This window comes from Apus apus, chromosome 4, assembly GCF_020740795.1.
Source record: "Apus apus isolate bApuApu2 chromosome 4, bApuApu2.pri.cur, whole genome shotgun sequence".
Taxonomy (NCBI): Eukaryota; Metazoa; Chordata; class Aves; order Apodiformes; family Apodidae; genus Apus; species Apus apus.
The window spans coordinates 33399041-33411542 of NC_067285.1; the positions used below are offsets into that span (position 1 = coordinate 33399041).

At 41.2% G+C, this 12502-nt stretch overlaps 1 protein-coding gene across 1 annotated transcript; it reads left to right on the forward strand.

Annotated features, from left to right (window-relative positions):
- Nucleotides 1–6189: 6189 nt before the first annotated feature.
- STOX1 (storkhead box 1) lies at nucleotides 6190–11668 on the forward strand. The gene is made up of 3 exons (XM_051620148.1): nucleotides 6190–6356; nucleotides 8238–10551; nucleotides 11580–11668. Exons 1-3 carry the CDS (start codon nucleotides 6224–6226, stop codon nucleotides 11617–11619), a joined length of 2487 nt encoding a protein of 828 aa, XP_051476108.1. The 5' UTR covers nucleotides 6190–6223; the 3' UTR covers nucleotides 11620–11668.
- Nucleotides 11669–12502: the final 834 nt, after the last annotated feature.

Here is a 12502-nt window from a genome sequence, read left to right on the forward strand (position 1 = left end):
AACAGTGCAGAAACTTATTTTCTAGCATAGGGAATACCTTTAAAATTGGAATCTGTTTAGGGAGAGTGGAAGGGAAAGTGGCTGTTTACGTCCATCAACATCACAAGCTGCTCAGGCAGGTGTGAGGTTGTCCATATACCATCAAAGCTTTGTCTCAGCTGAAGGAGAAAACAAACTCCCTGCAGTGGGATAGGCCCTGAAGTGAGATCTGAGCATTGCTTCATTCCACCTGGTTTGTGAAAGTGGCTCCTGTCCTCACTGCAAGCCACGGGCCTGAGTCTGAGGGAAGTTAGAACTTCACCAGGCTCTCCGACAGCTTCTTCTGCGGTGGGTGGCATCTGGCCAAGTGCTGCCTGGGAGTGAGTTGGACACAATAGCTGTCATGTGCCCCCTGATTCATGGTTTGCTAGAAGCCCTCCACGGGGGGCTATGTTATCTTTTGAACAGCTCTGTGGGTTCTGTGTCTCTCAAACATGTGTGACCTTCCTTGGCTAGGGTAAAATGTAAGCTGAAGCCAGGGAGTGTGCAAAGGAGTGAATCTTGGTCCGTTCTGTGGAGACATGACTGTATCTCTTACTCCCATAACAGGAGCTTTAGATTGTATACTTTTTGTGACTGCTTTTTGTGTGACGGCACATTTCCAGGCAAAGGAGTCAGTCCTGGGAATATTGCAGCAGTTGGAGATGACCTTTAGCAGAACAGGCACAGGGACGCACAACTGAGTGATGGTGTTTTTATATTAAGTCTTTCACTGTATAGATAGGTACCTAACCTACACCCAATCATGCCTTCTGCTTAGAACAAAGCTTTTGACATTCAAGAGCTACTTGGATGGTCTGAGATTGATTGCAGAAGAGAGGCCAGGGCTGGGAGCAAGGAAAAGGCAGAGCTGTTCTAGTGTATAAATGTTGGCATTGCAAAGAGGCTTTTCTGGACCAGACCAAGTGGAAAAGATGTACTTATGGCAAATTTCCTACAGCAGTGGGTGGCACCACCTGTAGACAGTAAAAAAGGAGCCAGAGACATTGCCAGTGACTGATTTGTTCCTGTTCTGTTGTTTGGTTCTGTGACCTAGTCATTGACAGTTTTGCAACTTACATGGGACCATTTCATTTTGTGTTATTTTCATCTCCCTGCAATGAAGCTTCTGAATAAATGTGTCTTTTGTAATCAAGCCTGGTGCTGAATGCTGAAATTGTTAAAGTCCTTGCTATCAGCTGTGCTGGTTATGGTCAATGCCAAATATGAATTGACTTAAAAGCTATCAGCACATTAAAGTATATGAGAAATAATTGTCTTGAGTCCTGTTGCTCATAGTTCCATTTCTCTTCCAGTTATGCAGTGAACAGCAGGAATGGCCCAAAGGCAGATGTGTTTATATGGGTTTGCTTGTTGGCTGTTGTGGAAGAAACACAGGTCTCTACTGGACAACTTGCCTTCTAGTCTTCTAGCAAGCAGAAGTGCTGCTTTCTTTTGAATAGTCTGAAGCCACACACTTGCTCATGTGTTCGGTCAGTGCCTTTGGAGCTTGAAACCTGTTCTCAAGAGGTTCTGGGCACATAGAAGTGGACATGTCAGTGGCCTCAGTAAGCGTTGAAGGGATTGCTCTCTCTGAAGATCAGAGATACCCCTTTCACCCCACTGTGCTTGGCTTAAGGAAAACTGTACCACATTTTGAACACGATGGTGTCTGCTCTGTAACCTGTTCCTCTCTGGGGGCTTGAACTGACAAGGCAGCAGAGAGCTCTTGCCTTTATTCTTGAATTCAACTTTGTTTTCAACATACCTGCCTGTGAGGTTTTTACTGCTGATAAAAGAAAATATGGCTGTGGGTTGCCATTAGCCCTAAAATTAGAGTAAGGATGTAATGGCTCTTGGCTAGGGACCTCAGAAAGCATTTACATCTTTAAAATTCTTGCAGCTGGGTCTAGACTCTTGGGTGTTGTCAGGAAGGCACAAAAAGTGGTTGGTTTTTGTTTGGTTGTTTGGGGTTTTTTTTCATCCTCTGTAAAAACCAGCAGTTGTGTCCAAATGGAGGACATTGTTTGCCTAATTGTCCTGATGTGAGTGTGTCTGTTCTTGCAGGAACAGAAATCTGACATTTTGATGTGTGTGTAGCTTCTTCTTTAATGTCAACAGAAGTGTCAGTGACCTTAACTAACAATTGTTTTGTTTCTCTTCTTGAGAGTTATACAAAATAATCAAACAGAAAGATAGTCTGCTGTTTCTGAGAGCTTTTGTTTGTTTCGGTAACAGATTAAACATGTTACAAGATTGGATAGTTTCAATGCAATTGAACTATTTACTCTTTGCTTCAGTAAAATGATGTTTCTGAAAACAGGATTTAATACACAATATTTGTGCCAAAGCAGAGTTTCCCTGTTATATAATAAAAACTGAAAATGCTTTAACAATCTTAGACCTGTCTTCATAATCTATGTAGAATTTTTATTCTTTAATAAGGAAACATATTGTAAAGTCTTCACTGATGTTAAAAAAAGTGCTTTGCCAGATTCCAGCTTTCTATGATGTTCTTATTAAATTTGTTCCTTAACAGTATTCACTTTTAGTTATAAAATATAATTTTTGCTATAAATTGTGACCATGATGTGCTCTAGTCTATAGAAAAGCAGCAGTCTTGAAGTTCAAACAGAATTTTACTTGCTTATGGCTTTCCTGGTGCATTTCTGCAAAAAGGGAAGGACATCAAACATGCGAAGGCTCTCATGTAAAGAGGCACAGGATCTGTGGGATCTTTTGAATGAGAACATTCAAAGAAATTCCCAGATAGTTCTTTCCAGCTACAAACCAGAAAATTCAATCTTTTATTTCTACATGCTGGGTCATTTCTGTCTCACCAGATTTAAGTCGAATTGTATAAGAGAATTTATTCTTGATTTGCACTTGGGTATTTTTTTCTTGAATGAGTTTACCGTTAACCCTTTATTGTTATAGAGCTTGTTAAGAAGTAAATGGAGTGCTATTGTATTAAAATGTCTCTCTGTTCACTTCCCCAGAACTACTCTGGTTTTTACCCAGATAAAACTTGATTTGTATGCAATTTTTCTTAGAGCTAGAAGATACAAAAATTCAGCAACTGTTAAGCAACTCAGTGAAAAATAGTAAAGGTCATGTTACAGAGATGGAACAAAAAATCACTTTGTCCTAGTCAAGAATACCCAGTGGCTTTTCTGTGCACTGAGTTTTGTTATCTGATGCCTGTACTACAGATGACTTTCCCCTTTGTGACCAATACGTGCTCCAAAAGGGTATTCTTGGGTTTCAGATGTCCAAGTAACGAGCAGAGTTTGAATAGGCAGGTAAACCAAACTGAAGAATAATGATACATGAGTACTGGCAAGCTGCCTAGGTTGGCGTTGGTAAACGTGATTCTGTACCAGTGTGAAATGGGAATTGTGCTGGATGGAAACAAGTAAGAGGATTAGCCTGAGTTCCTTGACTGCTGACAGGTACTTTGCACAGACATAAGCAAGTCCTTTGTAAAAACTACAAAGAAACCAGGAAGTCGATTCTCAACAGATGATTTATGTAGAATTGGGAAGGGGGCAGAGGGTCCTGCAGTTTATTTTGGGCTGTAAAGGGACATACTGAAGAGCTTTAGTGAGCACAGCATTTTGATGATTCTGCATCACGAGACACAGCTTGCACAAATCATTAAGAGTCCTCCCTAAGCACATCTAAGGGATGCAGCTTTCATGCATTTCCATCAAGCTTGGGGGAACATCTGAAGTGCAACTGCAACAGTTATTTAGCTGTGGAAAGTAAATCAACAAAGTTTTTAATAAGAAATTGATAGGTACTTGCAGGGTGTTGCCTGGGCCTTTTCCCACATTGCTTATTCTTGTTTCCAATGATCTAATTCTTGCTTTCACTATTTCAGATTTTATTTCAAAGTCAGGAGGGAATGGAATCTAATATTCATGTTGTTAGCATGTGTGCACTCTGGTGCTACACATCTGCAATGACCATTTTAAGCAGAGGAAAGGCTGAGAGACCTGGGGCTGCTCAGTCTAGAGAAGAAAAGACAGAGGGGATCTGATTATTGTATATAAATATCTGAAGGGTGGGTGTCAAGAAGGAAGGGCCAATCTCTTTTCAGTCATGCCCTGTGATAGGACAAGGGGAAAGGGATGCAAACTCAAGCACAAGAAGTTCCACTTCAACATGAGGAAGAACTTCTTTACTGTAAGGGTAAGGGTAAGGGTTACAGGGCACTGGAACAGGCTCCCCAGAGAAGTTGTAGAGACTCCTTCTCTGGAGACTTTCAAGACCCATCTGAATGCACTTCTATGTGACCTGACCTAGGTGCTCCTGCTCTGGCAGGGGGGTTGGACTTAATGATCTCCAGAGGTCCCTTCCAACCCCTGACATTCTGTGATTCAGACTTGAATTTGGATGTGATTTTAGTGGGTTGTTTTTTTCTTTTGGTTAATGTATTGTTTAAAATATTATTCTGAAAGTGCTTTCCCTGAATGGAGAAGTGGGATTTGAGGCTGTGACAGAGATGCAGACAATGATAGCAAGATAATAATAATAAAGATAATGAATAAATTTGAGTTACACTTGGTGTTTTACTCCTTAGCAGTTTGGTGCTCTGCAGGAACAAAGGGTAAAACTGGCAGCACCATGGTGTGCCTTCAGCAGAGACATGAGACAGCAAACTATTCACCAGTTATTACTGACTGCTGATGGTCTTTTCCCATACAAAAAGAGAGCTTGCAATGGTTGCTGCACCTGCAAGGAGTATCCTAGCAACATCACTGAGGAAACTGTATGCCAGGACTCTTTTCTGAGTGCTTTTTGTTGAGCATAGCCACAATTGTAAAATAAAGGTCAAGAGAAATTTAAGCTCTTGAAAGCACTGCTGCTTAATTAATTTACTGAGATAAATGTTTGTGTTGCAGTTTTCTGACTAAAGGATAAATATCGGATTACAAAGTCAACTAAGAGGCTATCCAACTGAAGTTTAGTTAAATGTGAGTATCACTTAATCTAAGATGTCATTTCTTACTTGGGGGGAAATTACTGCTGCCTTCTGCTTGCTGTTACTCAAGGACACTCAGGGGCTTTCTGTGCAACACGGAACAGGGGAGCACAGACCTCCCAGCACTGGGAACACACCATTGGTCTAATGAGAAAAAAGAAGAGATTTTTTTTGTCTGAGAAGGTGTATGTGGTCCTTGTCTTACTGCATATATGCACCAACCTCAGGTGAGTCCCTGCTTCATGCTTTGTCATCAGCTTTCAGGGAAAATATTCAGGTTTTCCTACATCATTTACTGGTTCCCTGTCAGAAGTTTTTGCTGGGCTTGCTCTAACTGGCCATGCAGTCTCGCCAAGGGGAGAGGGCAGTGTTTATCTTTGTGCTTTATGGATGGGGAGTTGAGGTGACAGACTAAGACCCTTCTCAGCCTCCTGGGCTGCAGAGTTACTGGGGGGGCTAGGCCACACTCTGGGCCCCTTTGAGCTTCTGCTTTCCTTAAGCAGAACAGGGACAATGCTACTCTTTCTAACCAGGAGAGATGGTGATGTAGCCTAAAAAATGCATGCAGTTGTAACAAAAGTTTTTGTCCCTGCCCAGTCTAGTAGGTAATCTCTAATTCTAGAACCCAACCTAAAAATGGCATTTTTACCTTTTCTATTCCAATTTATTGGCTAGCCAAGGGACAAAGCCTGTTGCTGGTCTTTTTTCCCCCCCTGCATTCTGACTCAGTGAAAAGATTTTGTACTTAGATTATTGGATGTTTAACTTTTTCACTAACTACTTAGAGAAGTAGAGACTGTGGACGTTTAATTTGAAACAGTAATCTGAAAAGTCAGCAGTATTCAGACATAATTATCTCTCTCAGTTCCGTGTTTATTAAGCTAAATGATGGTTTAGGCTGGAATTTAATTTCAAACAAACTAACATGCTTAAGGTAACCTCCTGTTTCCTTAATTACAAAACCACTTGAAAAGTGCTACAGTAACTTCCCTTCTCTGAGAAACAGTTCCAAGTAATTTGCTGAAGAAAATTAGCTGAGAATAAGCTGCTTGTTCAGAAGCAACACAAGAAATTTTCAGTGAAAATCAATCATGGCTAACAGAAAAAATGAAACACTATTCCATTTAAACAATTTTTTTGTTTGTTTTCTTTTTGTTTTTTTTTTTTCCTTTCTTTCCTTCCTCCTTCTGGACTTGAGGTGATGTGACTCCTGTCCTCATGAATCCTCTCTCACAGTTACACTCAGTTCCTCTGGTGGAAGGAATATGCCACACCATATCAGACATGAATGCAGATTGTGTGATGGTCACGCAGGAAACTTTGGTGGCACAGTTAATGAAAAATTATCCAGGTAATGTGTTTGTTTCTCCCTCCTTTTAGAAGTCACTGTATCATCAAGCTTGAGTTTCTGATATTCAGCAAGTGATCACTGAATGTTTACAAGCAAAGCTGGTGGCATGAAAATATAAATTCAGAGGCAATTGGTAGAATACATGAATGTGAAAAATATCCTTATAAGTCTGTGTCACTAACACTCTTTTGGTTGTAATGGCTTTTACAGATTTTAATAAATCTACTTTGAGAATAAGAGAGGGAATGGAGTGTAGTAGCATGTTCAGGGGATGCCTCTTCTAGAGGGTGGGAAAGCATAGATGAGGTATTTAGGTGCCAGATATGGAACAGCATAAAATAGACTGTATGTCAGATCACAAGCACTTTGACTCCTTTAGGAGATGGGAACATAGCTGACTCTGATGGCAAAGAGACTGGGTAGGAGTCTGTATCTAGTGTTTGCTATCAAAAAATTACAACTGCCCTCAAATTCAAATTTCATGGTCAAATTCCATCCCCTTCCTTCCTAAAGGCAAATTGCCTACATTAACCAAGCTTTATCCCTTCTCTTATGATGAGGTGGCAGCCACTTCCCTTAAATGCTGTGTTTTCTTTTGAATCTGAAAAATGTTCAGTTTCCCTTAGATCCACAATATAGAAGTATGTAAGTGCATGTGAGACTTTTTGAGGCTCCTTCTAGCCCTCTGTAGGACGTTGCTTGGTTTGATACTGACCTTCCTCTTCTGAGTCTTCATAATATTACAGCTCTGCAAATGTTACAGGCTGATCTGGTAGGCATTTTCACTAGTGGGAAAATTTTTAATGTAACCCCATAATCTGGCTTAGAACCTTGTCACAAAGATGATGCAGCCCTTTTGTGCACTGACACAAGCACTTCTAGCTCAGCCAGTAGTAGCAGGCTCAGAGTCTGTAGTGAAATAATGTATTTCTTGCTATGTTTTCAGCTTGCTGAAAGTTTTCATTCTTGTGGGCCGGGGATCAGCAGAAACCTAGGGCAGTAGATCAGATGTCACTAGTCTAATGACTCTGGAACTGTGACAGCTGAGGGGAAACTAGCAGCTGAGACTAGTCTCAGTGAGGTAAAATTCGGTAGCAATTGTCATCTGACAAAATTGTACCAGAAGCTTCAGAAAGAGTGATAAAAGCTGCTGTTAAATAACCTGCTGAGAGGGAAATGCTTTGAACAAGACATTGTTTGGCTTGTACCTGGCAGAAGGTCTGTCTCATGAATATAATATCCTGACAGACACAAAGTGAACATTCTTGCTTATTTGAGGGAGAACATTCTAAGCTTCCATCACAGCAGTGACAACCAGAAGTGCAGCTTGCCTTTAACTTCTTCCTCAGGGGTGACCTTGCCTCATCAGTGAGGAATGGCCTTGGCAGAGTTAAAAATTATTTTACTGATCCTGAAAACACCGTCGGGATTGCATCTATCAGAGGCCTCGGCTGGATGACATTTCTGTGCTGCCCTCATCTGGCTGGCCCAGGAGGGCTCTCCCTGACTCAGGGCTGCAGCCTGTGCCGAGTCCAAGTTCGGGGGCAGCCCTCGTTGCTCCCCAGGGGTGTGGGTGAGGGACGGCTGGATGCAGGCACAATTGCTGGCTCTCGAAGCCAAGCAGAGTGGTGACGTATTAAAAAAAAAAAATTAAAAAAATCCTGTCTTTTGTCCTGTGATACTGTTGAAACTGAGTATGCCCTACTCAAACATCAGTTGCCAGGTCAGTTTCAAACTTCTTTTGAAATCCTGTGAATTGAATGCCTCGGGTATTTCATGTTCAGTCACTTCCAGATCTGTTATACGTAAGTTATTTTTTGTCAGCTCCCATTTTACTTGAGAGCTTCGTTCTGAGTTGAAATATCTGTATCTTTGTTGCAGCCATGGCAGTTCCCTCCCATAATATCTTATATAATATCCTTGGCACTCTAATTAAGGAAAGGAAAATCTATCATACGGGAGAAGGATACTTCATTGTGACTCCCAACACATACTTCACCACAAATGATACCACGGATGACAACAGAAGGGTCCCCTTGGAGGACACTTGTTGCTGTTCACTGCCTTCCATCACTTACCTTGTAAACATCAAGTGCTGTGCAGACCTAGTGAAAGAAAACATTCCTATAGTATCCCATTACAGATCCTGCCGTTGTTTCCCTGACCAGAATATGCTCTTTGAACAAAGACAGCTAATGAACCATGAACCTAATGGAGGAGCTAAGAAAGGCTGCAGTGAGTTGAAGCCTTCAATTCAAAGTCAAGGAATCTCCACATCTGCTGAAAACCACTCCTGGGACACTGCCCAATCCCTGGCATCTGTGGGAGAGAAACTGAAATGCAAAAGGTTTGGCCTTGGCCTTTTCTGGAGAAAGGCTTCTAAAAAAGAAAAACTTAAGAAGGAGTACTCCACTTTTTCAGCCCAGTTTCCTCCCAAGGAGTGGCCAGTCAGGGATGAAGATGACTTAGATAACATTCCACGTGATATTGAACATGAAATCATCAAGCGTATTAATCCTACCCTTACGGTTGATAATTTGATTAAGCACACAATATTAATGCAGAAGTTGGAGGAGCAGAAAAAACGTATCAGTAAGGGTACCTCAGCTGATATGTCAGCAGTCAGGCAGAACCACCTTTCAAAGGATTGTGCTCAAAAGCCACAAAGTAAAACAGCAAAACACACCAGGAAAAACAAATCACACAATGAGAGGCAGATTTGTAGAAGCAACAGGAAATGTCATGTATATGAGCTAACATCCCAAAATGAGCCACTGGAGGAGAACTTTTCACTGCCTGTCAGAAACCAACAGCCATCTGATGTAGCAGTGGAATCCCATGTCATATATAAAAGACAAATTAAGAACCCCTTCCAAGGTCTATCGTGGAGACGCAGCTCCTATGTGAAAGGGCACAAAGGTACTATGAACAGTCAGCTGAAGTCCCGGACTCAAAAGCAAGAAAGGGCTTTACAGAGGTCACAGTCCTTGGACTCCTCAAAAACCTTTGAATATGGAACTGAAGAGCTGGCTGTGGAAACAAAGGCAGATAAAGCTAAGCAAAACAAACTGCTCCATGCTACTAAGTCTTCTCTCCAACTTAAGAAAGGAAGTTTAAGTGAAAACTTTAGTTATCTGCATGACAGTACTTTGCAAGTAGAGAATAAATGCAAATACTTTCTGGAGAGTACTGTTACTGAAGAAAACATCTACAGAAGAACAGTAAAAAAAACAACTGGGGATATTAAAAAATACCCTCACTCATACACCGGAGGTAGTGGTGTATGCAGAGAAGATGCAAAATTGTCATTAAATCTGAGAGATGAGTGTTGCAGGTGCAGAGCTGACACCGTGTGTGAGTTACTAGATCAAACAGCAAATGAACTTCAAAATGTCCATCTTGCAAATGATACAGACAATGGTAGCCTGGTAAAAAATAATGGTGTGAAATACAGACAAAAGACTGATAATAAGAGTGAACTTATATTTAAAGATGACTGTGGCAGCCATTTTGGATCAATGAAGCTGGAAAGTGAAGGATTTACTGAGAACTGTCATCTTGTGTACCAAAAAGCATGTGATGGTGACACCTGTAGCTTGTTACACCCAGATCACAGTTGGGAAGTCAGTGAACCACCTCACCTGCCTCCTGGCTATGCTTTTGCAGATACAAGAGACTGGGGTATGGGTGTGCAAGAGCTGGGGACAGGCATGTCCCTAAAAAACTGTCAGGTTCATTCATATCCCACCCAGTGCAACACAACTGTAAGTAAACCTGACTCTGGAGAGCACAGATATAAGGAAAGCACTAGTTTTGCAGAGTCAAAAGGTGTCTTAAAAGAGCATCCAAACACAGATTTCACAGAAGAAGGTTGGTTGTGCAGTCAGGTCCTTCCTATAGTTCACAGAAAGGTAGAAGAAACTGGCCTCACTGAGTGCTCAAAGGCTTCAGCTGTGGCAGATGTCTGCCTCGCTGATGAGGCTGGCTCAGATGCTGACACTTTGCAGAGATCCACCATTGAGACAGGCAAAGTAGCATCCTGCGCTTTGGGATCACACACCAAAGAAAGAAGAAACCCTCTGGGGGGAAAAGATCTGGTTTTTAAGAATGCCTGTACTGTGGCATCAGGACAGAAACACTCAGAAGGGACAGAAAGCCACAGCATTACAGGAGACAGTGGAATTGACTCCCCGAGGTAAGCAAACACATGTAACTATGTTAGATATTTTATCTTAAAATTAACAATCAGATTTAGGCAGAATAAACCCCCTTCCACAACAACAAAATTCTCATCTGTATTAAAACATTTAGTGTTATCTCCCAGTACCCAAACTATATCACTCTACCAAGTCTTTTTTACATGAACATTCCCTCTCCAGCAGCTAGACAGATGCTGCTGTTTATATTTTGCATTTGTTTTCATGAGGCAAGAAAACAGCATGAGCTCTGCCTTGCACATGGAGATGGCCAAGTGCAGAAATGTTGAGAAACATGGTGACTGATAAACTGTTAGCAGGCAGATTCAGCCAGCACTGATCTTGCCATACGACATTGCAGTTACTGTCACGGTTTGCCCCTTTGTAGACAAAGAACAAAAAGTGATGTAGAGGTGTTAAATCAACATTTAAAGTACAAAACCACTGTCTGGCCTGCTCACAACAGACAGCAGAATGTGTACATCGCTTGAGCTGGAAGCTTCTGCTTCTGTTTTGACCATAACTATACTTGAAAATTGCCTTAGTGGAAAATAAAATGGTATGAAACAAATTTTTACAGACTTGCATGTGGAGAAGACCTGCAAAACTTAATTGGCAAAAATCTAAGTTTAAATTCTGTTAGAGTAAAAGTATATCTTTTTTTTTTTAATAGCATCACATATTCTTAAGATCTTAAATTACTACAATTTAACTATAATAAAACCATTTCTTGTTAGATATGTACTGTCACCTTGAGAAGCCTGTATATGAAGGAACAAATCACATACTGCAGTTTTTAATGAAATTCTGCTTTTTTTCTTTTCTCCCTTACACATCTTTTGGCTGTGCATCTTTCAAGCACGCTGCTAGTGTATTACTTGGACATGAACACTTGGAATTTGTTGGACACTGTAGCAAAATGTACTTCAAAGGGTTATTCTGATTGTATTGATACCACCTGTGGCAGCAGAATCTAAGTTTATTTTTAGGATGTGAAGTCTGACAGACAACAATTCTGTTGTTTTAGATGGACTGAAAAGAAGATGAAGCTTCCTGCCAAATTTTGAAAGCATAAATACTAATGCAAAGAGGAGGACAAAGTGGAAGGACAACTGCTTCAGCTAACTCTGGCCGTGAACGTTTTGTTATTTTTTAAGGAGCTTTGTAAACTTTCCCTTTGTAACAACGTACCCGTGCTGTAAATATGATCCCTCTCATCTGTAAGGCTGTCTCTAAATCAAAGCTGTTAGTTAAAACTTTTGACCATGGCATTTGGAGAGCTGCTGTATGTTTCTGTTGCTCTCATCTTTAATTAGTTTTGGCTTCCCTGTCATAATAAAAATGAGAACCCGTGTACTTCATTTGGATCACACCATTAACCTGGAAAGGGTGTGTGTTGCTCTAACAGGAACTGTATCTGTTGGACAGGATTGTTTTTCACTGTAATTCTGGAAAGTGTTTCCTACTTGTGCCACAGAAATAACAGGCTCCATCTCCCCTGCCAGAAAAACAAAGCAAAGGAACTAGATTGGCACGCACCTTGTCACCACAAAAAACTCCTTGAATCCTGAGGTTTTCTCACTGTGTCCTGAAGAAATCTCAGCTGTCCTCCTGACCCTACTCGGTGTGTTTGTATGTGGCAAGCAGGATTTATTCTTTGCAAATGAAAACGTGTTGGCCCAGGAAACAACAGGTGAGTGGCACTGCTTTGAGAGAAACCCTGCAGGGGCTGCACAGTCCTGCTCTGCTCCTGGCTATCCCTTTTCCTTCGCTTAAGGAAACATCTTGGCAGCCATCAGGATCACTTGATAGCTTCTGGTTCCGAAGACTGATTTTGACTTCTTAATCCCTATTTCTTCCCATAGCTAAAAGCAGACTGCACTTGTTTCCTAACGCTCAACACCATCAACAGCTTGTGTGGTCCTTTTAAGTCTTACTGAGGCACTTGGT